This window comes from Myotis myotis, unplaced genomic scaffold (assembly GCF_014108235.1).
Source record: "Myotis myotis isolate mMyoMyo1 unplaced genomic scaffold, mMyoMyo1.p scaffold_m19_p_8, whole genome shotgun sequence".
NCBI lineage: Eukaryota > Metazoa > Chordata > Mammalia > Chiroptera > Vespertilionidae > Myotis > Myotis myotis.
The window spans coordinates 18,011,288-18,037,238 of NW_023416390.1; the positions used below are offsets into that span (position 1 = coordinate 18,011,288).

At 37.9% G+C, this 25,951-nt stretch overlaps 1 protein-coding gene across 13 annotated transcripts in view; it reads right to left on the reverse strand.

Annotated features, from left to right (window-relative positions):
* IKZF2 (IKAROS family zinc finger 2) overlaps positions 1 to 25,951 on the reverse strand; it is a 149,898-nt gene that overhangs the window by 20,931 nt on the left and 103,016 nt on the right. For all 13 annotated transcript variants that reach the window (XM_036320767.1, XM_036320763.1, XM_036320756.1 and 10 more), the window contains one exon: positions 23,456 to 23,623. In XM_036320767.1, the coding sequence (XP_036176660.1) occupies positions 23,456 to 23,623 (168 nt within the window). The remainder of the gene's footprint in view (positions 1 to 23,455; positions 23,624 to 25,951) is intronic.

Genomic DNA, 25,951 nt, shown 5'->3' on the forward strand with positions numbered 1-25,951 from the left:
AATACTAGAAAACGCTTTCAGTAAAAAAATATTTCATGCAAATAATACAAATATATCTACATGTAATTATATTCCAAGACAAGGGGCTACACATAACAAATTGCCTTTGTTTGCTGTAACTAATACTCAGCTTTGGGTTCTTTAGTGCTGTTTCTTTAGAAATAAGTGAGGGATTTGTATGGAGAAAGTCTATCAAGCAATTAATATTTATTAGGCATATGCACTGAAATTAGTTGTCCACTATAAACTATTCTGTCATCTTATCCTTCCTCTTCATTATTCCTCTCGCACTGCATCCTATGACACCCGTGTTCCTGTGAACAGAACCTTCTATGCTTCCCCTTATTTATATGAGCAAACTTGATACCTTCTCAACTTAACTAAAATGTACTTCCTTTTTACTCCCCCTGGCTCACAATCCTCTATAAACTCCCAATATACCCGACAAGGAGAAAAAGATGACACTTTATACTGCTCTCAAGACTCACTTTATTACTCCCCTCATGTCTGAGGTCTACCCGTTTGCTTTACTTCATCTCCTCCCATTTTGTCTTGGGCTTTAAAATGTCTCTCTTGTGCTAGCCGGTTTGGCTCAGTGGATAGAGTGTCAGCCTGTAGACCAAAGGGTCCAGGGTTCAATTTCAGTCAAGGGCACATACATTGGTTGCAGGCTCCTCCCTGGTCCAGGCCTTGGTCAGAGTGTGTGCAGGAGGCAACCAATTGATGTGTTTCTCTCACATCGATATTTCTCTCTGTCTTTCCCTCTCTCCCTAAAAATCAATGGGAAAACATCCTCAGGTGAGGATTAAAAAAACCAAAACACACAAACTAAAACATCACTCTTGTCTGGCCAGCATGGTTCAGTGGTTGAGCATGGACTGATGAACCAGGAGGTCATGGTTCCATTCCTGGTCAGGGTACATGCCCAGGTTGCGAGTTCGATCCCCGGTATGAGACGTACCGGAGGCAGCCGATCAATGATCCTCTTTAACCATTGTTGTTTCTCTCTCTCTCTCCCGCTCTCCCTTCTTCTCTGAAATCAATAGAGGTATATTTAAAAATAAATCAAACATCTCTCATTCCTCTTCATCCCATTTTTGTTCTTGTTGAGTCCAAGGAATGAGAGCAAACTTTTCTAAAAACAGTAACCCCACGTTTCCTAATACTTCAACTGCACCCCACTCCAGCAATCCCCGTACCGGGTGACATGTTGGACTCTGACAGCCCATAACTATTTTACCTGCAGATTTGCTTTGGAAATGCTCCACCTTTCCCCTCTCATTTGCTATGCACTGATGAAGAGCTTACTGTGCACCAACACTGTGATGAGGCTGGGTTGTAAAATGGAGAACAAATCTCAAGGTGGCTATCCTCATGCAACTGACAGCTGGCTGAGGGAGGCGGGCATTTAGAAAATACACAATATATGACAAATTGCGGTAGATTCTGCAGAACAAGAGAATGCTGTGCTGGTCTAACATCAGGAACTTAATTTAGTCTGCGAAGGCTGCGCAGGGAGGTCTTCCTGAGGTAGGAGCATTTAGGCTGATAACTGAAGAACAAGCAGAAGCGAGATAGTGGGGGGAAGAGGGTGGAGTGGAGGAGAGGCCGTGTTTCAGAATTTCCCGGAACTGCCTTCATCTCTTTCTATTTGCTCTCACATTTTTAGCGCCTTCAAAGTCTAGATCATGCCCTGACAGGTCTTTTGAACACTATTTTCAAACATCATTAAGGATCCCGGCCAAATCTAATGGCACTACTACCTCCACAAGACCATTTCCTGTCATCTCTTTGATATTTCTTAAAAATCATGTCCATGAAAATATGTTTAGTATTTATTCTCTACATATGATGAGTTTATCAGTGCAATGCTTACTTATAAACTTATGAATTAACATGTAAACATGTATACTAATTGAAGAGGACCAGTATTTTGCTACTTTCATTTTTATAAATATTATTATACATTCTCCCCATCTGTAACATCTTCATTCAGATATTACCGAAGCATTTTAAAAAGTCACCAATAGCCCGAATCACTAAGTAGAGTGGACTTGAATCAATTCTAAGTCTGCCTAATTTCTTGGTCCTTATAAACTTGTGTGTGTCTTGAATCTCCTGTTTTAGTTAGTGTCTGGGATCAGATGTCATGGGCTTCTCAACCTCTTCCTTCTGGGTGTCCCCAAAAATGCATACACACACTTTGAATAATTATAAAGGCAGTGTTTATTAAAGTACCTTTCATTTTCAACACTGAGCTATCAGCTGTTAAAGTGTGTATACATATTTGGGGGACACCCTGGATATGAATCTCTAGATTTTGTTTCCAGTAGTCTCTTTTCCCTGGAGATCAACCCTTGTTACTGTGAAACATCCACATTATGCCTGGAATAATTTCCCATAGTTGTAAGCTCCCACTTGTCATTTAAACCTTTTTAAAAATGATCGTGGTGACCCCGAAGACATAGTTCTCTCCTCAGTGTTTTCACAGCATTCTGTTCATGCTCTGTTGATACATATGCTAATTACTTTGTAATTATCCATTGGGCAACTATTTATTTCCCTGATCCAAACAATGAGCTCTCATAGGCACATGGGTCATGTTTTATCCAACTGGGAATTGATAGTGCTTATGACAGTTATTAAACATAGGAGATACTCAATATGTATTTGCTGAATGACTGAACTTGAAACTCCAAATACCTTCTAAGTACTGCCTCATAAATATTCCTCTGAAATCTAAAATTCCACATATCCATTTTAAAATTGTCTTTATTGATGTATAATTTACATAGAATAAAATCCACCCACTTGAAGTGTATTTTCAAGGAGTTTAGAGTGTATAGTTGTGTAACCACCACCACAACTAAAATATAGAACCTTTCTATCACTCTATAAAAAAATCTCTCTCGCTCCTTTGCACCAATTCCCTTCCCCACACTCAGTCCATGGCAACCCCAGTTCTGCTTCTGTCACTACAGTTTTGCCTTTTAGGGATTTCACATAAACTGAATCAGGCAGTATGTAGTACTTTGTGTCTGGCTTGCTTCGCGCAACATAATGATTTTGAGATTCATCCATGGTGTTGCACGTATTGATAGTTGGTTACTCTTTCATTGCTGAGCAGTATTTCATCAAACGGATATACCACAGTTTGCTTATTTATTCATTAGCGTGGGTTGATTCTTGTTTATGGCTATTAGGAATAAAGCTTCTATTAACATTTGCAGGCAAGCCTGTGTTTTCATTTCTTTCAATTGCGGGGTCATATGGTAGGTATCTGATTAACTTCATAACGAACTGCCTGTTTTCCTAAATGGCTATATCACTGTGCATCTCCTCAAGAAATATGTATATTAGAGTTAACAATATTCCAACATGGCATTGCCAATCTTTGTATTTTATTTTACCTGTTCCAGCAGGTATATAGTAATACAAAATGGTGTTTTTGTGTTGTCCTAATATCTCATGAGACTAATCGTTTGCCATTCACATTTCACGTATTTTATTTGGTGAATTATCTGTTCAAATCTTTTGCCTTTTTTACTATGATATTTCTAATTTTATTATTAAGTTTCAAGAGTTCTTTACTTATTCTACATACAAGTCTTTCATTAGGTATATACTTTGCAAATAGTTTCTATTAAGTGTGTTTTGCTTTTTTATTTTTGAGTTTCTGTTTTAATTTTGAATAAGTCCAATTTACCAATATTTTCTTCAGTGTTTTGTCTTTCTTTGTGCTCTATGCAAGAGACCTTTGACTAACCAAATGTCAGGATATTTTCCTCCTTTGTTTTCTTCTAGAAGTTGTATGTTTAGCTCTTATATTTAGGTCTCTGACTCATTTCAACTTAATTTTTGTATATTATGTAAGGTAAAGTCGATTGTTCTAGCTCCTTTTATAGAAATTATCTTTTTTTCTTTAAATTATCTCAGTGCCTTTGTTGAAAATCAATTGATCATATATTTTTGCATATATTTCTGGACTCTCCATCCCACTTCATTAATCTCTATGTGTATTCTTTACCACAAAGTAGTCTTACAGTTAGTCCTCGTAAGTAATGTAGTCATCCAACTTTGTTTTTTTCCCCAAAATTATTTTGGCTATTTTAGGTCTTTTGTACTGCCAAAAAGTTTTTTGAATCTGTCAATTTCTACAAAAATGGCTGGCTGCTACGATTTTTATTGGGATTACACTGAACCAATAGGCCAAAATTCAGGATAATTAACATCTTAATAGTACTGAATTGTTTAAATAATGATCATGCTATTATTACAACATTCATTTAGGCCTTCTTTAATTTTTCTCAGCAGTTTTAAATTTTTTCTTACATATACAGAAATAAATATAAAGCTATTCAGAGTATTTCTATTTGAGGAAGCATCAATGATTTCTATGTTTCAATGAATTCCTATAGTATACTTCCAATGGTTACAGGTGTTTCAGTGATGCCCCATTTTCATTTCTGATATCGGTAAACTGACTGTTCCTTATTAGTATTGATTAATCCTGTCTAGAGGTTTATCCATTTTATTGAACTTTTCACAGATTCAGTTTTTTATTTCATTGTTTTTTTTCTATTATTTTGTCCTCTCTTACATTGACCTCAGCCTTTATCATTCTTATTTTACACACTCTAGATTAAATTTGCTTTCCTTTTGTAATTTCTTAAGAAGGGGGCTTAGTTAATTAGTTTGAGATCTCTGTTTTTCTAATTAAACACTTAATACTACACATTTCCATCCAAATACCACTTCTATTTTCATGTTCATGTTTTCCTTTATATTCTTAAACATATGGAGTATATTTACAATAGCTGTTTTATCAACTTTGTGTGCTATTTTCATCATTTGGTAATTTCTAGGTCTGTGTCTATTGACTTATTTTTTTGCTGATTATGGGTAATATTTTCCACCTTCTTTGCATATTTGTTAATTTTTAAATGAGATTCTGGATATTGTGAATTTTACTTCAGTGGGTTCTAAATTTCTTTAATTTGTTGTATCTCTTTAAAGTGTATTTTTTCTGCTATGCTGTTACATTTCTTGCAATCATTTTGATCCTTTTGATATTTGCTTTTATGCTTTAAGACAGATCCAGAGCATGCTTTAATATAAAGGTTAATTTAGCCCCAGTACTAAGATAATAACTTCTGAAGACTTTACTCGATGCCCTACATGTTACAAAATCTTTCCATACTGGCTGGTGATAATTAACTATTCCTAGTCCTGCACAAACTCCAGGAATTGTTTGACCTTATGCTTTCTGGTGTTTCTTTTCCTAAGCAGTTTCCTCATACATGTAAGTACATAACTGCCTTGCGAAAGACTTAAGGGGCACTCTGCAAAACTCCGGAGCTTTTTCTGTGCAGCTACTTCCTGTCTGATACTCTGCCTCCCACTCTCTAAGCAGATAGGTCTCCCTGGATTCCTCAAGTCAGCAAGACTGCCTCCTCTGTTTGGGTTTGCTGGTCCTGAACTGTGGCCTGGAAACTGCCTCCCAGAAGGAAGCTGGGGGTCATCATAGAACTCACCAGCTTTGCTTTCTTCTCTCCTGGGTCACAGTCCCACAGTGGCTATTGTTCGATGTCTAAATGTCACTGAATATACTTTGTCTGGTATTCTAGTTGTTCAAGGCAGGAGGGTTAATCTGATCCCAAATATTTCATTATGATTGGAAGCAAAAGCTATATTGTTTAATTATTTAATACCAAGAAAGTCACACTAAATTTGTAAGTTATCCACACAGTTCAGGTAACTGAAATAAAGTTTCTTAAAAATAGAATTCTAAGAATATGTAACACTAAAGATTCTAAGACATAGAAGATAACAGGGTCAGGGTTCCCAATTATCTCAAAGTTAACTTACAGTCTCTTCTTTGACATATTGTACCTCACAAAATCCAACATCTGAACCCCACTAAAAAAGGAAGAACTACCAGCATAATCTGTCAGAGATGTAGTTGCAGATTGCTGACCTGAGTAATGAATTGTACATTGAAGATGACATAAAGAAAATGTGACAATCCTGAAGACTATTCAATTAAAAAGATTTGCTAGCATTAACTAGGATTATCTCCATCCGTCATTATAAGGAATTAAAAAATATGAAATACCTGCCCCTATACGCCTAAGAACTCCATATACCTACCCAAAAGGAAAAATATATTTAAAAAGCCATAAAGAATTTTAAAGTAGGAATGTTTACCATAAATTCATAGGGAGTTATGAAGATAAATAGCACAACCATGTCTTGTTCACTTATATTTTCTTGAAATATTTGACTTCAAGAGTTATCCTAGTGAAACCTACAAAACAAATTACAATTGCACTAATATCGGTGGTAAATGTTTTATCCTTTATATAGATATATAAAGCACATCTATATAAAGACAATATATTTACCATTTACATATTTACCGTAACACATATAGAATCAGCAACAGAGCAGTATACATATATCACATTCATTTTCCTTTAGTACCATTAAATGCACTCACTTTCCTTTATATACTTACTAGAAGCCCAATGCATGAAAATTCATGCACTGGGTGGGGGGGGGGGGGGCACAATGCAGGTCCCTCAGCCCGGCCTGCACCTGCCGGGAGCCGGTCCATGCTTGCTGTTTCAAGGGACCTGGCATATATGGCATACTGTTCTTAATATGTTTGCTCACCTTCTTGGCACTATGTGTTTTAACCAAGGTCTCTGAGAAAGGTTGTTTCCCCAGGTAGGGATTTTCCCCTGAAGTTAGGGAGGGAATAAAACCTCTTAACTAAGTGCCAGGCGGGTAGTTAATCACTTTAACTACAAACAATCATGCTTAAGCTACAAATCTTTACTCCCTGGAATGGAGATAAGAAATGCCCTAACCTTTGTAATAGAAATTGACAGGATTAAAATCAACTGGTATAAATACGGATGTAACAAGACAATAAACAGCAGAACTTCGCTGAAGATCCAGACCAGAACTTGGCTGGAGATCCTGGCTAGAGATCCTGGCTAGGCTGCTGATCAACTGAACGCTATCTCCGTGTCATTCCTTCTTCGCCAACTCCGTCCACACCTTTGGGGACCCCTGGACCTGCTGGGGTAGGACCCCAGCATGCACCCTCTTGGGGAATGGGCCTAAGCTGCAGTCTGGCCTCCCTCTGTGGGGAGGCAACCGGCGACCGGGCAGGCCTGAGCCCCTGCAAGTGGCCGCCCCTCCTCCCCCACCACCAACACTGGGGGCCTCCCTCTGAGGGAAGTGACCCTGGTGGACTGATCTGGGGATGGTGCTGGCTAGTGAGTGGCCAGCCCTGCTCACTCCCCCAGGCTCCTCCACCGCTGGTCGCCAGCTGGTCACCACCACCCCGATTGCCATCCCCTCCCTATGCCCACTGGCATGTGCCTTGGCTGGCCTGGTGCCACCTGCTTGCCAGCCCTGCCCCTGCCAACTGGTCGTTCCACCATTTGGTTGATTTGCATATTATGCTTTTATTATATAGGATAATGCAAAAAATGGAAACTTGGATATCTGATAGTACTTGGCAGTTGCTTACAGAATTATAAATTAATCTGAAGAAAGATGAGCACTGAAATGTGTAAACGACATTTAACTTTTTGCTGTTTTTAGTACCCATAAGTCATACTTTGTCTTGAGTTAGTGATCTGTTGTTTTATTGTATGAACCCACTATATAATTTTGATGTTCTTGACCACTATTGTTATACTGCTGCCTCAAAAAAGGTTTTGCCAATTCATATTCATCCCATTAGCATTCACCACCTTCTAACACACTACACAATTTACTTACTTATTATGTTTGCTGTTGATTGCCTATCTCCCTTCATTAGAATGTAAGTTCTATAGAGCAGGATCTTTTTTCCCCTCACTGCTATATCTCAAGTGCCTAGAAAAATGCCTGGCATGAAGATACTCAAGAAATATGTGTTGAGTGAATAAATGTCGCTTCATTACTAGAGCTTTTTCAGGCTTCTCCACCTGGTACCAAGAATTTTCAACTGGAAGAGGCCATCACCCATGGATGCTATGCCTACTTTCCAGGAGTGAGTGAAAAGAGCACTTGGAGTTACATCTAAATTCACACAAAAAATACCCAAATGTATTATTTATTTTTTGTGATTCGCAAACTTGGAAAATATGCATGAGCTGACCTTATAGAAATGAGAACAGCTCAGTGACTTTCTTCCCTTTCCTACTATGGAATTTTTTTAGAACAAGTACATTATACCATAAGACCTGCCTCATTCAATTAATCAACATTTTTTTTTATTAACGAATATGTGCCAAGCACCATTCAAGGAGTTGGGGAGTACATTAATAATACAGAGGAGGCCCACATTTCATGGAGCCTACATTAGAATGGTAGGGGTTAGGGGGTGACAGGGTAGAGACAAGCAACAGATGCATGGACAAGGAGCCATGATAACCGCAGATTGGGATGGAAGCTTTACAAGACCTTATGATAGGACCAGAAAGCCCTAGCCAATTTGGCTCAGTGGATAGAGCATCAGCCTACGAATTAAGGGTCCCAGGTTTGATTTTGGTCAGGGCATAAAGCTCAGTTGTAGGCTCAATCCCCAGCCCTGGTTGAGGTGCATGCAGGAGTATGCAGGAGGCAACCGATTGATGTGTCTCTCTCTTACATGGATGTTTCTCTCTGTGTCTCTCCCTTCCCTTCCACTCTCTCTAAAAACATCAATGGAAAATATCCTCTGGTGAGGATAAAAAAAAAAGAGTCAGGAAAATAGTAACTTAGAGAATGGTTTATAGAAGGACACTATCTCCAAGGAGATGGCATTTAAAGCAAATATCTGAAGGATAAGGAGGCAATCATGACAAACACTGGGGAAAGAGCTGAAGGGAAATACTTTTAGGATCATGAGTGCAAGATCCCAAGGGTTGGCAAAGAATAAAAGAACCTGGGTGGCAAAGAAAGCAGAGTGAGGGTAGAGTGGTATATGACTGGACAGGTGAGCAGAACTTCCATTGGCCATGATAAACAGTTCGATGTTTTTCATGAGAGTGATGGAAAGCCATTAAGATATTTTAAGAGGAGGAACCACATTTTATTTATTTATTTATCCTCACCTGAGGATATTTTTCCATTGATTTTTAGAGAGAGTGGAAGAGAGAGAGAAAGGCAGAGAGAAATATGGATGTGAGAGAAACACATCGATTGGTTGCCTCCTTCACGAGCCCTGACTAGGACCCACGCCAGGGAGGAACCTGCAACTGTGCATGTCCTTGACCAGAGTCAAACCCAGGACCCTTCCATCTGCAGGCTGACGCTCTATTCACTGAGCCAAACCAGCTAGGGTAGAACCACATGTTTTAAAATGGGTTTTTAAATAACTTTCTGGCAGCTATATAATGAATAAATTGGAAAGTAAGAGTATGGTGACTGACAGCACAGGCTATAGAGTCAGGCAAAGCGGAGTTTATATCACAGCTTTTCCTGAGTATATTGGAAATTGTATATAATACACATATATGGTTATAATAGAAAGTTTTACTCTATCAGAGCATAATTTTTAAAAAGTACTCTCACAAGGATAATTCATACTACTCTTTTTAGTTTTTATTTTATTCTAAATTTCTATATGTGATCAAGCATTATGGCACATTTGTATATTTGAGCATGATATGATCTTTAGTTTTATTATTCTGAGCACTTGTGTGTGTATGCGCGCGCGCATGTGTTTAAAATCTAATCCAAATAATACATTGTTGGAACAATATAAACAAAGAAATGAGGTGAAAATATAATCTATATATATAAAACCCTAATATGCAAATAGACCAAACAGCGAAACAACTGAACAACCGAACCGGTCACTATGACATGCGCTGACCACCAGAGAGTGTGCACGGAACATGGTGGGCGTCAGCAGTAGGTGGCAGAGCATGGAACATGGTGGGCACTGGCTGTGGCAGGATGGTGGAGCAGGTGAGGGGGGGCACCAGACCAAGGCAGGGTGCCAGTTGCTGTCATTGAGCCAAGCCTCTGGTGGTTACTGAAAATTCTTTTCTCCCACATACCGTGGTCCCGCCCGGCGCTTGCACCTACTGCCAGGGCTCACACCTGCTGCAGGTGCTGGAGCCACAGTTTGCACCCACTGCTGGTGCCCAGTGCTGGCCCCGACTGCTCAGCGCTGTCAGTGGGTGCAAGCCGCGGCTACTGGCCCCGATTGTCCCTCAGGGCTTCTCCACCTCCCCCTGCTCCTGAGGGGCGATCAGAGCTGGCAGCCACCGCTTGCATCCACTGCTGGCGCCGACCCTGCTTGTAGCTGGTGCCAGAGCTGCTTGCACCCACTGCTGGCGCCTGGTGCCGGTCCTGATCACTCAGTGCCTTCAGTGGGTGCAAGCGGCTGCTGGCCCCGATCATCTCTGAGGGCTTTTCCACCTGTCCCTGCTCCTGAGGGGTGATCAGGGCAGCCACCGCCACTTGCACCTGCTGACAGCGCTGGCCCTGCTTGCACCTGCTGCTGGTGCTGGCCCCAATGGCTCTGCACCTTCAGTGTGTGGGAGCAGCGGCTGAGGTGGGGGCTGCCAGCAGACAGGGGACTGAGGGCCTCGGCGGGAGGGGCTGGGCAGGGGTGAAGAGGATGGGCCGAGATCTGCCCCTGTGCCCACTGCAGCCTCGCAGTCCACAGTTCCTTTCAAGGTGCACAAATTCATGCACTGGGCCCCTAGTAACCTTAATAAGATAAAGATTTAAATATAGGACCATACACATAATATTTAAAACTCTAGGTTGTGGATATGTTAGGTACCACTTTCCTCTTTTAATCTGCTTTAAAAATAGTGCTTGTCACAGAACAAGGGACTATTAAGTGTTAGCCATTAACTTTTATTTTTATAATGAATTGAAATTTATCATCTACTAGAAAATACATATAACCACCACTGACCTCCACTAATATTAAAAAACTAACTTTCTAGTTAATGCAAACATGTTCAACTGAAAGCATCCACAGATTCATCATTCATTCAATTGATACAGCATAAGGGATGTTGATGCAAAATATAATAAGATCTCTTATTTCAAAATGCTGGATTTAGGATCTTTCATTATCTATTTGCTTATTATCATAATATTTCTGCACAATGTAAAGGGATACCACTCTGATAGATATATACACCTTAAATAAAAATTTAATTTCTCTCTATATATTTTATATTCTTATAATGAATGATATGGGTTTTTATGTACCTCCCTTGTATGACTTTCTAACACTTGGGAGTTTACTTACAAGATCTGGCAAGATAGTACAGGTTGTGGATGAACAGGTTTCCTTGACTCACATACAAGGATCAAGTAGGGAAACAGGAGGGTGGAGGTTAGCTCACCCCCATCCCCCACCACAAAAACCAGTATGATGTGCCCTTTTGGACACTGAGTGAGTAATGAAGTTGGCATGCTGCCCTTCCACTTCTGACCTAGAGTTTCAAAGAAGCCAGGCCCGCAGGCTCAGCGATGTGAAAGGGAAAATGTGAACTGGCCACAAGTTCAGACTGTCCACCCCAACACCCACGTAGGGTGTAAAACAGTGACAGCCAACTTGGGAATGAGAACCATGTCTGCAGAAGACTGAGGAGGAGGAGAAACAGGGCCACGATTCTTGCCCTTTTCTTTAGAACTCGTGAGAACAGGAAAAAGTAAGGACGAAAGTTTCCAGCAGTAACCTGATCTAATGAATGTAGCCAAAAGTGAAGAGCTACCTCAGATGAATACATGTTACAGAAGAAAGGCTTACCTTCAGTAACTCCTTCTAGAAATAAGTGTCTGAAATTTGAAGGAGTTTGACTACTGTTATTGAAAAAAATTCCATTTAAAATATACTACCATATGTTATTTTAAAGTTTTAATTTTTTAAATAAGGAACATAGGGTAGACTGTAAAATGATTATTTGTTTGGGAAAAAAATAAAGTGTTCTACTGGGTGCAAATCCCATGGGTTGTTTTACTTGTTGACCTGACTGACAGTGGCTCTTCCCTTCTGATCACAGTCCAATGGCAGGGCCTTAAGTGTGAGCTTTAAGAGTCAGGAATGAAGATACTAATTCCATTTCCTCTCTTCGGTATTTATTGCAAAGCATATAGAGAAGGCACCATGGGCATCTATTGGGACTCGAAGGGTGAAATCAGCATAGCACAGTTATGTAAATCATGTGTGCAACTAACACAGCTCGTGTAATTATCAGTGTAATCCACTTCCAGGAAGCAAAGGAGAGGGTAGAGGGTGGGGCAAGTTCACACTTGGGAGATCATCCAGAAAGTGGGCCAGGTGCCAGGTCTACAATCAGGTGAGAACAGTTCCTTCCCCTGGGAAGCCTACACTTAATGCACCATCACTATCATGAATGACTTGCACTAGATTCAATTTCTGAACCTGCATCATATAATCCAGTATGTCTATCACTATACACTGGCCCATGAATTAGTTATTTTTTAAGTGGATCTCTTTGGCAAATCTGGTAGAAAAGTCAAGGAGATCAGGTTTTAAAATACTATCAATATGAATATAACTGATGATAATCTTTTGGCCAAATACCTAATTTTCAGACATTTTTTTTTTTTGCTCCCCACTCATTTCACAAAATAATCAGTACTGTTAGTATCTAGAACCTGTAGTAATTTCATGTTATACAAATAATTTTGTATGTAATATAAACTAAAGGTACTTTTTAATGTACTTTTATTCTGGCCAGCTCCTTAAAAAATAAAGTGAAGTGAACCTTGAAGGATGGGGGAAAAATCTATGAGAAAGATGAAAGAGTAGAAGGCAAAAGTAGAGACAAGAAGGAAGATAATTTAAATAAAACAAGATGGAAAGAGGGGGTGTTAGGAAACAAGAGTGAGTGATTACAAATGCTCCATGCACTTTAGAACACCTTTTAGTTTAATGGAATTCCTGATCAGCATCAGTCAGCAACTTAAGGAAGCGAAGTGGCTGTGGTAGTGAAGCTTTAGTAAGAAGCCACAGTATATTTGAGGGTACTTCATTCTCATGAGGAATTAACAGACTTGCCCACATGAGACTTAAAACTAAAACATTTGCCATTAAATTGCTTCTTTAACAATGTAGTCAAAGATTGGTCCTTTCTCAATCCCAGTTAGATGCTACTTTTAACTTTATTTTCAAGAAATTTGAATATGAGGTGAAAGCTATCTCTTCTTACTGGCTTCCTTAAGAGCATGTAGTTTATACTTTTAAAATGCCTGTTGGTTGAACATTCTACTAAAAGTGAACATCCACTCAAGGGGAGGTGAGTCATAATATTTTATTTTATGGTTAAGGGCATAAGTGAACAAGGCAAACTAGGGTTTAAAATAAAATGGAAACTTTTAAGTGAGTTTGCAGCAGTGCACTATTTAACTGACACATTTTTTAAAGAATCAATATTAGCAACAAATACAAGCAATCAATATTTCTGAGCTCTTTTTTATGGATAAAATAAAGTCCTTGGAATTATAGGGTCTTGAAAAATAAAAAGACAGTCCTTATAAAGAGAACTAAAAATGAACAATGAGTAGAGAGTTGTTGTTTTAACAGATGGACATTTACGTGGTACATCTGGCCCAGTCCCTTTTTATAGGACAAAATAGCTTTAAACCAACAATCAGACATACAGAACAAACTTCTTACGCCGAGAACTATCAAACACTGCACAGGTTATAAAGCAGTGTTGTAAAATTCAACATTCCTGAGGTGTTTGAAAATAAACTAGATATTTGTTCAGAAATGTAGACTTAGTGACCCTAAGTCAAGAAAGTTCCTCAAGTATACTCCAGGGTTTTCTGATACAGACACAGAGTCCTGCACACCATGATGTTCCAGTCAATGATGGGCCACATGTATGACTTAAGATTATAATGGAGCTGAAAAATTCCAATCACCTAGTGATGTAGCGACCGTCATTTTGCAGTGCAATGCATTCCTCACAGGTTTGATGTGGTGTAAATGAACGTGTGCTGCCAGTGGTATAAAAGGATGGACATAAATTTAGAGGTAGGCTATACCTTCTAGGTTTGTGGAAGTGCACTCTGTGATGTTCGCACAACTCCTCAATGGCCTAATGACACATTTCTCAGGATGCATCCCTTGTTGTTAAGCAGCACAAGACTGTATAAGATAAACTATTTTTACAAAGTATTTATTTTTAAGTGACATCCAAATAAAAAATTACATCATGTACCAGTTTCATGGAAAGTAAAGGTTTTACTTTGAATTTTATAGCAAATCTTATTAAAAACAGGAAGCAATTCTTATTTTCTTAAAATGAGATAAACAAAAATATATATGAAAAAAATTCCTGAACTGAACTGCTTATGCAAGGATATTTTATTTATATACTAGAGGCCCAGTGCACAAAATTCGTGCATTCGAGGGGGTCCCTCAGCCCGGCCTGCACACTCTCCCAGTCCGGGAGCCCTCAGGGGAATGTCCGACTGATGGCTCTGTGCTCGCCAGCTGTGAGCCTGGCTCAGGGCTTCTGGCTGAGTGGCGCTCCCCCTTGGGAGCACACTGACCACCAGGGGGCAGCTCCTGCTTTGTTCGTCTGTGCCCTGGTGGTCAGTGTGCATCATAGGGACCGGTTGTTCTGCTATTTGGTCAATTTGCATATTAGCCTTTTATTATATAGGATCTTAGTACAATATATTAGTGATAAAACAAACAAGCATCTTAAAAGTATGCCAGTGTTAAGGAATATTTGGTTTTTGTTGAATATGAGACAATGAACAAATTTCTCTGAAGCATTAGGACTTTTCATTTTTAAATGTTTCTAAAAGATTTCATTTTTATGCAATACTCTTTTTTTTATAATAATCTGAATCCAGTACAATTCAATGACCACAACTGAATTTTAGATATGGCATAACAACATTTGAAACTGTGTGAGAAGCATACTTACTGTTTCTTTTTATAATGTACACAAAGGAATTTATAACACATGTATATTATGTAAATTTTCATATATTAAAAATACATACTCATCTATGCTGTTTTAAATATTGAATTTGGGCACAGCATTAGTATATGTGAGAAAAACCTGAAATGCTAATTAGGAAGAAATATTCAATTCTAGTTCTTCCTAGATTTAAAAGATAAGGAGTGTGTTAATATTGCTTTGATTAATAGGAGTCCAGGGCTGCATGGAAAAACCATGTCCCCAGTGCACTGCGTATAATGAAGACAAAAGGAATACCATATCATATGAAGCAAACTAATCCAACTTTTAGGAATGAAAAAACTATAGTTACTTGTTAAACTAAAAATCTAAGAGACAAAACTTATTGAAAATCATTTTTAGCAGGCACACTGATTCAATGATTCATCATTAAAACCTCTAAAATACTATGCTAGGTTATAAATTTATATAAAGCAAATTAGATGATTTGTGTTGTAAATCTTAAGATTAAGGAACAGAGAGTTTAAAATAGACACCAGTACATTTTACTTTCTCACAGCCTTATATAATGTACAAAGTTGGGACATGTTTATAAAAGTGTAGTTTATTTTCTCACCAGACTAAAATTCTCCAGCAGATATACTGTTGATGATACATTTCAATTCTTTATTTCTCTTGCCTTTCCCTCTCCTCCCACTCTCTCTTAAAATGTCATTTAAATTTCACATATAAAAAAATCTTTTTTCCCTCTTTCTCAGCCATTTATTTTGTTCTGAGTGTTGCAAAGGAGAAAGAAGGTTGCAATTTCCAGGTATGTTTAAATTTAGCCAACACAATTGCAATATAACAAAGGAATTCTAATAAAATGCCAAGCATCAAGACAAATAAATAGCTCTAAATAACCTATAAGAAATGAAAATACTTTAAAAATCAAATACTGATGATCATTGTACAAATAAAACAGATTGTATCATTTTATATTTTTTATTTCCTGAAGGGAAAATATTACAGAATTAAGATACAGCCAAGCCATAACCAAAGCTGGAAAGGTTACGATATCTTCCGTCATGATAGTAAAGAAATGGGGAATAAAATATAGGAGTTGTTGTCAGGAATTATCTGCTACTGAAAAAAATCATCTGCTATTGGTTTGATATATTTCCAGAAATAATAAAATTATACTCTTAAAAATTATTGCCAGAAAACAAACTTTTCCATGGCAAATACTGGGACATACTATCAAAGATTGTTTGCTCTTTGAAGGCCTCTGCTTTATTATTTGTAAAATTGGGCTTCCTTTCAAAATTTAAAAATGTTATCAATGAAAATCTAAAACATGCAAACAAATCAAGTAATCAAGATTTGTACACTTAAACCCATTTTCTATGAGAGAAGGAAAATTCAACACTGTTTTATACTTCTGTTGGTTTTCAACAAGACAAAGGGAGCCTTAACCATTTATTAAAAGGGAATATATTTTGAGTGAACAAACTATGCCTGGAACCACAAGTGGAAAATCAGAAACTCTCTGTATCAAGGAATCTCTTAGATTTAGGTTAGCAGATAGTAGTGGAGAAATCATATTGGCCCTGGGAAGATCATCTGAAAACATCGACTTATTACGTGTAAAGCAAATCTATTTTAAAAGCTAAAACAAACTACAGCGGATAAAAAAGTGGGGCATGGGGACTACTCTCTTTAAGGTTTGCTCACAGAGACTGATCAGCAAAGTCATGGGGGAAAAGATAATACATTGTATTAGCGTCATATAATATTAGTTGCACAGGGAGATTAAAGATTAAATTAAGTGATTTCTCAAAGTCACAGAGCTCATTTGCAGCGAGCCCATTCTACAGCCTAGAAGTCAACATCTTGACTTCCAGATAGTACTTTTTGTTTCTTTACCATTTGAGTTGATTAAATCGAGTTAGAGTTTTATAGAATAAGCATGGAGCTGTTATTTATCCTGTAGCATAAAGTTCAGAATTTGGAGTGTGAATCCAGGCTCTGCCTGCATGACCTATGAAACAGGAGTAGTAATAGCGAGAATCTCTCTTGACAGATGTCTCTCCATTCCCTTTGAGAAGCACAAAGATGGGGGGCCTGAGACACTGATTTCCTGACGCTCAGAGGCGCCTCTGTGGTGTGCCCACATAAATACTTCAGGCAGTTGAACTGGATACTAAGGGTCGGTCATGATTCTACCCACACCTATTCATGCCAGCTGAATCTGTTATTACAATTATGTTAATTATTAAAATATCCATATTCTGATAAAATAAGTATAAAAAGAAAGTTATTTCTATAAAAACTAATTTTATCACTTTAGAAAGATTCAATAAAGGTGAGTTGATAAAAACAAGTACTAAAAGACTTGGAGGTGGGCAAAGATAATAAAAAAAATTATATAGAATGCCATATATTTTTTTTTCTAAGTGTCTTCTTATTGTTAAACTGGTAAGTATAAAATCTTATAGAAACTTAAGTGCACATCAACTCTGGGCTAATTGATACCAACCTACCAGATGTAAAATTTTCAAATCTAAAATACAGGTTACAGAGATGCAGTAATAATACTATACAACACCGTAGCTAAATAAAACGAAATAATGAACCAGTGAACAGTCATTACCCATAGTAAGGGGGGTAGAGAAAAATACCTTCTACTAATAATAATATTCACAAAAAGTTAAAATCATTACATTACACTTAGTACTCTATACTAGCTATTTTAAGCACTAGTTCTTAAAGTTGAGTAAACCTGTGGCATATTCTCTGTCTTGCCTCCATAGCGATTTTCACTCTTCTTTGCTCTGCTCTGCTCCTGCAGAAAGCTCATTTCTATTGGATCCTTCAATGGGATCCTTTGTCCTCTGGCTTTTGTTTAGGGTCAGTTAATGTGAGGCATCAGCAAGAGTTAATGTGGAAAGAGTGAGGCTAAGGTGTTTATTCCTCAGTCACAGGTTAACAGATGTGCACTCCCCTATTGAAGGTCAGTGTTCAGGACGTGTCCTACCTCGCTTAATTCCAGGGACCTCTCTATTCCCTTGCCTTTTCAGACATGGGGCTGCTATTTACTTCCTGCTATTGCTAGCCTCAGAGCGCTTCAACCAGCCCTTGTTGGTTTCCTTTATGCCTAACCATTCTCTTGTAAATATTAGTCCTTTCAAGGATGTCTTCAAATTTTTCCCATTTGAGTGTCTGGCTGCTTTGCTGTCAGAACCCTGATTGATAGCTTTGGGTAGCAGGAGTGGCCCAAGGCCAAAGTCCATCAAAATGACAGTCTGCCAGTGGGTGGTTTAGGTTTGAAGAGAACACGATGGTCTCCTTACCAGGGAAATAATAGAATCCTGGTACATAAGTCTAGGTATGTGTTGGCAGCATGATTACTCAGATTACCACTGGTGGTGGCATGGCATGCAGTACAGGGGCAAGGCAAAGCATTAGGTGCTGTGGCCTTCACTTGTTGAAGTGTGAAGATTGTAGTGTGGCATAACTACGATGACCCTAAGAAAAATATAGAGGAGAAAAGAACAAAACGAAGGCCTTGAATGCTCAAATCAGACCAGAGGTAAAATATCAGAAAGTTTCTCAGTCAGCTCTAAGCCCCTATTTACTTAAGCCTCAGGGCAAATAAAGCTGCAGGTCAACTCCAGAATCTGATTTGAAAGCTTACGGAATTGCCATGCTAAATAAAATGGATAGAACCAATACCACTGGTCTTGGTAATGAGATACTGATAGGGAAAGGGTGGAACAGGGGATGGTACCATCTGACCAAATACTGAGGGACTTACTCCTATTACCTCTCTTAACCCCAGGCTCACAACAAGTCAGATCCTAATATAGCCAAAAACTAAAGCATGATCCATAAGATGATGGCCTATACACTGAAGATTTAGGAAACTCCTCTGATTTGTATCAGCAGGAGTCTAGCTAGCATGTAAGGGAATGCCATGGATTGATTCTAAGGGTTTTATACCAAGAAGGTGAACTAAGATGCTAGATCAGGCCAAACCAATCAAAAGATGAGCATTCATCTGGGATTTGGGATTCAGCATATTGCCTTGAGCAGGTGGGAGTGACTGATTAATTGATCCTTGATTCAATGATGGCTTACATAGAAAAATGTTGAAATGCCAAAATTTTCCTGGCAGACCAAACTGGAAGAAGTCCAAAAGCTCAAGTAAGTAAGAATATTGAAAAGGATCTATTATGAATCATCCTGCTCAGCCTGTCCTTTACCATATCCCTGGAAGGGCATGTGGGACACTCCCTTCACCAAATAATTACCTGGGTGAGGAAAGAACCTGCATGCTTGAAAAGCTGGATGGTAACCGTCTTCTCTGGCTGGAGAGAACAGCAATAGATGTGCAAATAGATCTGGGCACCCTGATTTAAATGTGCAGGGGTGGGCAAATGTAGGTTTTCAGATGTCCAGATGGAAAAAGGTACCCAGGTTCTGATTATTACAACAGCTTTATTAACTGTTTCCCATACTCACAACTGTAAACCTACTTTTGGCAACCCCTGTATTTAATTTAAGCAAAGCGATTTCGGCATGTGGCACCAGTATATTTAGGTGTGTAATAGCCATGTGTGGCTGGTGGCTAACACATCGGAGAGCATAGCCCGAGAACTACCACATCTCCCAAGGAAGTCACTAAAACTGAAAGGTTGGGGTGGCGATCCCTACCATATACCCATGGAAGCTGTGTTTTTAGGCTAATGTGAGACCTAGATGGTTCTGTGGGTGGATGCAGACTTAATCACCTCACGAATGCCAACTGCAAGTGCATTTCTAGGTGTAGTATCTTCACTGGATCATACTAAAATAGCCCCTGACACCAGGTATGAAGGTATGAACAATTTTTCAAAAAAATAATTCCTTATCAACAAAGATAATCGGAAGCAGTTTGCCTTCACATTGCAGGAGCAGCATACTTTCACTATCTTACCTGAAGGTCAGGTCAACTCTCCTCTCTTTGTCATAATATAGTCCACAGAAATCTTGTTCATCTTGACATCCCACAGAACATCAAGCTGGAACATTACATTCATGGTGTTATACTGATTGGACTTGATGAGCAGGAAGTAGTAAATACCTAAGATACCTGAATGAGATATATGCTAGAGGGTAGGAGATAATCTCCGTTAAAAGTTCAGAGACTTGTCGCCTTGGTGAAATGGTACGGGCCCGGTGGTCTGGACGTGTTGGAATGGATCCTCTATAGCAAATGACAAATTGCGGCATCTCGCATGTGTCATCATGAAGAAGGCGCAAACCTGGCACTCTCTTGGATTTTGGAAAAATAAATTCCACATTGGATACGCTGCTCTGAGGCATGTACCAGGAATTCACGGGGCTGTTGGTGTTGAGAGAGGACTGGGGCAGGAAAAGGATCTGCAGCATACCTCTGCTGTGAGGAAAGCTGCCCTATACCTTTGGCTCTAAGCTCCAGCAATGCAATGACTTTTTCGAAATGGCTGTGGCTTTAAAACATCTCTGTCATTAGGAGTATGAAAGTACAGAGTTTTTTTAAAGTAAAGACATGGAATCTTGTATCAATAACTATTCTTATTTTAAGAACTCCTCCTATCTTAGTACTGGACTCTGTTTAAGACTGAGAGTACTGGGCCACTAGACTCTAAAAGACTACGTGGCACAAACTACACAAAATGAACCAGGTGTTATCTGACTCAATACAACATTGAATCGGAGGTACATAAGAGCATTTCGTTGTTAAATGAAACTGGGACCATGCAGGTTTGGGAAGCCAGGTGTATTTCATGAGCAATAGCCCAGGTGTCCCTGATACCTGCTACTACTGCTTCACAATCTCTCCTCAAGCCACATGTATGGCTTCATGGGGTGTCTTTAGAGCCAAGTAAAAATGGAGGATGATACTGTGAATCTAGTTTGTGAATGGATTTCATGGTATTTGGTATGAGCTGTGACCACTGTATCACAGGCCCACGAAAGGGGGCTAGCCCTGAAAGACCATAGTGACAGGATATTTCCCTAGCAGAATTTCAGACTGTGCACTTTGCATGGAAGGAGATAAATCAGAGGTAATGATACATGGTATGGTCACGGACTTGGAAGAACAAGACTGGAAAATTGGTGATAGAAGGTCTGGGGGAATTTTGTGTGAATAAACCTCTCAGAATTGGTACAAAGTGGGACGACCTGCCCTATGTGAATTCTCTCTAGAAGGTATCCACTGTGCAGAAGGCTCTTAGTAATCTTGACAAGAGTATCTGATGGGTGACCCAAACCAATCAGACAATCTATTTTGTGAATGTCGATCAGACTCTTTACCTAGCTACTCTTGTGCCTGTACAAAGTGGCAGGACCATCAGTGTTGTGAACTTCTAGAAACAAGGTTTGGGTCACCCATCAGATAATGAAACCTGTCCAGCCCAGGTGCTAAAAAAGGGTGAGGAAAAGATAGAATTGGTACTGGAAGAACACTATGATGATCAACTTGAGCTTTCTGACTATTTAGAAGCATGGACTTTAGCAGTTTTGCTTCAGGTTTCCTCTATTATGAAAAGCATTGGTGATGACTAATATTTTAGAGTCCAGTCGGAAGATGACTGAATTATAATACCCCTTGATGATGCAGTAACATCACTCCATTAAACTCTCTTTTATTAGCCAGTTGGAGTATGCTATAAGTATAGCTGCAAAAATGATGCCTTGATATAGCAACATCAACATGATTGTAGTTAGTGAAACCACAGTTCTGGTTTCTTTGGAACCTCAAAGTAGCAATATATTTATTTGTAAATACAGAGTTTCACAGAAACAGCTTCAACTTATACACACAAACTTTACAATTACACAGAACCATGTAAATAATGTTAAGGGTCTGGCCTGGCCCAAGCTAATGAGTGGCCTATTTCTGGAGTGACATCTTTCCCTCCCCTCACTTTATCACCCACCAACCAGGTGCATCAGATGGACCATGCCTAATTTGCATAAATAAGCTAAGTGCAGATGCCCAGCTCAGTCTAACACAAAAAACAAGATGACTTGAGTTGTGAGACACCAGCTACAGGGATAGAGTTGTTAATAGAACAAACATGAAATCAAGGAAACAGGAATTGAGATGAATATTGAATGTCTTCCAGAGGTGTCTCCAGGCATCAAACCTTCTGAGAATATAGCACATGCCAGGTAAAGAAACATGTGTACACTAAACCACAGTATTAAAAGCAACACAATTTTATAAAGAATAAAACAGGTGTTTAAAATTATTTTTGCTTCAATTTCATGCAATAGATATGTTCATGAAAAGCTATGTCTTATATAACCCTTGGTCAACTTAACAACAGTTTAATAAGCCAGAATATGTGGCTAGCTTAAGAAAATAACTCAAGTCTTAAAAATATTTCCATAAAGAATATTTATAATAAAAATACCACTTTAAGATATAGTTTTCATAGCATAATTTCAAAATAAAATAAAAGTGTCATAGTGGAAATAAGTGATTTACTTTGAGTCAGGAGGAAACTAAAATATATAAAGTATGTTGTTTTAATGTTTGCATTAATTTAATTTTTCTATAGCTGCCCAACTTTGAGTTAATATCTAAATAGTTTTACATATTTCAGACACATGTTAAAAAACTAGGTAAAGCCTGAAGACTTAACAGGAAAAAATGTAAAGAAAGATAATACAAACATTACCTCACAATCCACAGCATTCTCTAATACAATTTGTCAAAGTAGATGAAAATATCACTTCCATCTTATCTTTATATTAAAATTAAATTTTAATATGTCACTAGGGATAGAAGGAGCATCTAAAACTTACTTGAGAGTATCTATACTAATTTTTCACCTTTAACTTCTTGGTTATGGCAATTCATGCTAATAGTCAAATGAGATTCATTCAGATTTCTAAGCATTCCTTTCCTACAGAACTACATTCTAGCATTTAAAAAAAATAAAATTTCTTCAAGATTTTTAATGCTGATTTATGAAGTCGAGAAAAGTTCTAGAGAACATCCAATGACTATAGTTTGAGAGATAAACAGGAGCTAACAGGAAATAAAATATACTCCAATAGCCAATTTTCTAATGAGCACAGTTTCAAGTTTAAAAATAGCAATATTTGACTTCCCACTGAGGCCCCCCAGCCTGGGTGTTGTAATCAGAAAAAAAAAAAAAATCAGAACTTTCATCTCTTTTCTGATAACATCAGCATGTAACTATAACATTTCACATTATCCTGGATTAACCATAATTATTGTGTTAATAATTATAAAATTGAAAAATTATTGAAAACTTGTGTAACAGCTGTTTTTTTACTTTGGCGACTTAAAATAAGAGACTTCAGTTAACAGTGCTCCTTTTAGTCAATTCTATAAGAAGGGCAAGATTTATCAGTTATTCAATGCACACTAATAACAATACTGTCTGGGTCATTGCTAGCTATGGACCAAAGCTGTAAGTTACTCTGCATTATTTATGGCCCTCTCCTGAAGTCTGTTTTTGCTTTCTTCTCAAAGAGCTGCTGACACTTACCAGAGTGGGTCCTGAGGTGTCCTGTGAGGGCGTCCCTTCTTCTACACGCATAGCTACAGAAAGGACATTTGAAGGGCTTCTCTCCAGAGTGTAGCTTTATGTGTCTCAGAAGATTGCCCTTCTGAGTAAAAGAAGCTCCACACTGGTTACAGTGGAAGGGCCGTTCACCTGCGGGAAGGAAAAGAGAAGAGAAAGGTCAGGCAGGTTATGTGCAAGTGACTAATTCGCCATATACTGTTAGCTAGAGCCAGTCCCCATGCAGAGAATATTCATCTCCCTTCTGAGCCTTCTAAACTCTTACCTCCCTAAAGTCTCAAACTTTAGGTCAAGTGTCCCCCTTCATATAACCTTTACAGGATTTCTGTCATTGACTCAAAAGAATAACAGTCATGGGATTGACAACTGGTTGAACAACTAGGTGTCATCACTTTATTGATGTTACTGGTCGTTTTACATAGACTATGTCAGTCCTCATAAGGACATAACCAGGCATTTTAAAATTTACAAATGAAGAAACTAAAGTGCAAGAATCAAAGTATCTGATGAGAGTCACAGAGCTAATAAGTACTCCAGCTGATAACTGAATCTCGGTCAGTGTGACTATATCTTGCTCTCTTTACTGTACCACGCTTTCTTTAAAAATCACATCAGTTTTGAATTGCAAGCCATCTTTAGTCTACTCTCTCCTTTAGCTGATCATTTTCTTAACGGGGGACAAGAGACTTGCAGTGAATGAACCAGGTTACGAAGCTCATTACCACAAAATCTCCAAAGATAGCTCAGGTCTCTCAATTCTCCTACTCACTAACAGTAAAAGCTTTGGCAAAACTTCCTCACATAATGAGAGCAAGTCCAAGAAAATTATTCATTCAGACATTTCTTATCTATTCTCTTTCTATTATGAAAATCATTTGTTTGATAGGAGTCTTTTATTCTATTACTGATATTGCTATAAGACCATTTAAGCCGTAATTATCAGTTCAGTCTGTTACCATCAACTGGCTGTCATCAATGTCATCAAACATAAAGACATAAAGTTGATGAAGTAAAAGGGGCAAGTGGATCAAACTCGTATCATTAATTAAACCATGAAGAAAATGTTATTTTAATACCATTATTTTAAGCTTGTCTATTTTCTAAAGATATACATAAAACATACACATTAATACATAAAAGTATAACTACATCATATTAAAGCTCAAAGTTTAGAATAAAATTAAAAAAAAACTCCTTTTGGATAAACTGGGCCATTTCTGTGGTTGAAGTTAGATAATGATTAAAATTTTAATAGTTAAAAAATTTTTTGAACTGAATCATCATGTTTCATAACTTTAACTGAAACATTCATAATAATAAAACCTCAACATTTGGGGATGCCTTTAACATAATGCAAATTGTGATTCTTTTAATTTAAATCATCTAGAAAGCATAAAAAATAAACTGGCCCTTTCTAGCAGCTGCCACTGAACATTCTATCATACAGATTTTATATAAATGCTAAAGATACCGAGAAATTGATAGATCAAGTCTATCTTGAATTCATAGTACCTGCTCATTTTGAAATTTAATAAAATGTATACCAAAAATGTGTAATCTGTGGCTGTGTGTAGCAAGGGTTAAGGTTTTTTCTTAAGAATTCTGGAGATCTGATGAGCTATGTTTACAAAATGTCCTATACTGCTGCATTAGGTTAAAAAAGCTAAAGTTGCCTTATATTTAATTTTAGTTACCTTTTTTATTCATTTGCTAAAACTAACAAATTCAATCAACACTAAATAGAGTTTAAAAGAGAAATACTTGACCTAAAACCTCTCATATGCAGTCTTAAAAAATAGTCAACAATTTAAATCTAATTTGGTAATACTTGTTTATTTTACACACACACATGCACACACTTGCACACACACATATAAACTTAACTTGATTCCTTGATACTTTTTTCAATTGAATGGCATTCTACAATTTTTTAAAACCAGGGTTTTCTATTACCCACCCCTACCATGGAATCATAATAAAAAGGTAGAAGGAGGCACTTGCTTCATGAAGTTAACTTTTCAGACAGTAGGAAAATAGCAAATTATTTTAAATCATATTTTTTACTCCAAATATTTCATTTTTACATTTGAAAGCTGTCTATGTAGAATTTCCCAAGCAAGTAACAAATCAGTATGCGATAACTTTAAAATTAATTAAATTAGGGTGGTGAACAAAAACATCAGAAATCATGTTTGCCTTTGGACAACACTCCACGAGCATGTTAATTAAATTTTTCTTAAAGCCACCTACAATTGAAGTATTTTTAAATCCTGATTTTAGAGATTTAAATTGATCATTTACTATCATGCTTATTGAAAAACTAAAAATAATATGGTAACTGTTTTCAAAATAATTTTTAAATTCATCTAATTGAGTTCACGGGTCTTAAAGCAGGGTTATTTAGTTTTGTTTTTTTTTTTAAGATTTTAAAATTTATTTTTAGAGAGAGAGGTGGGGAGA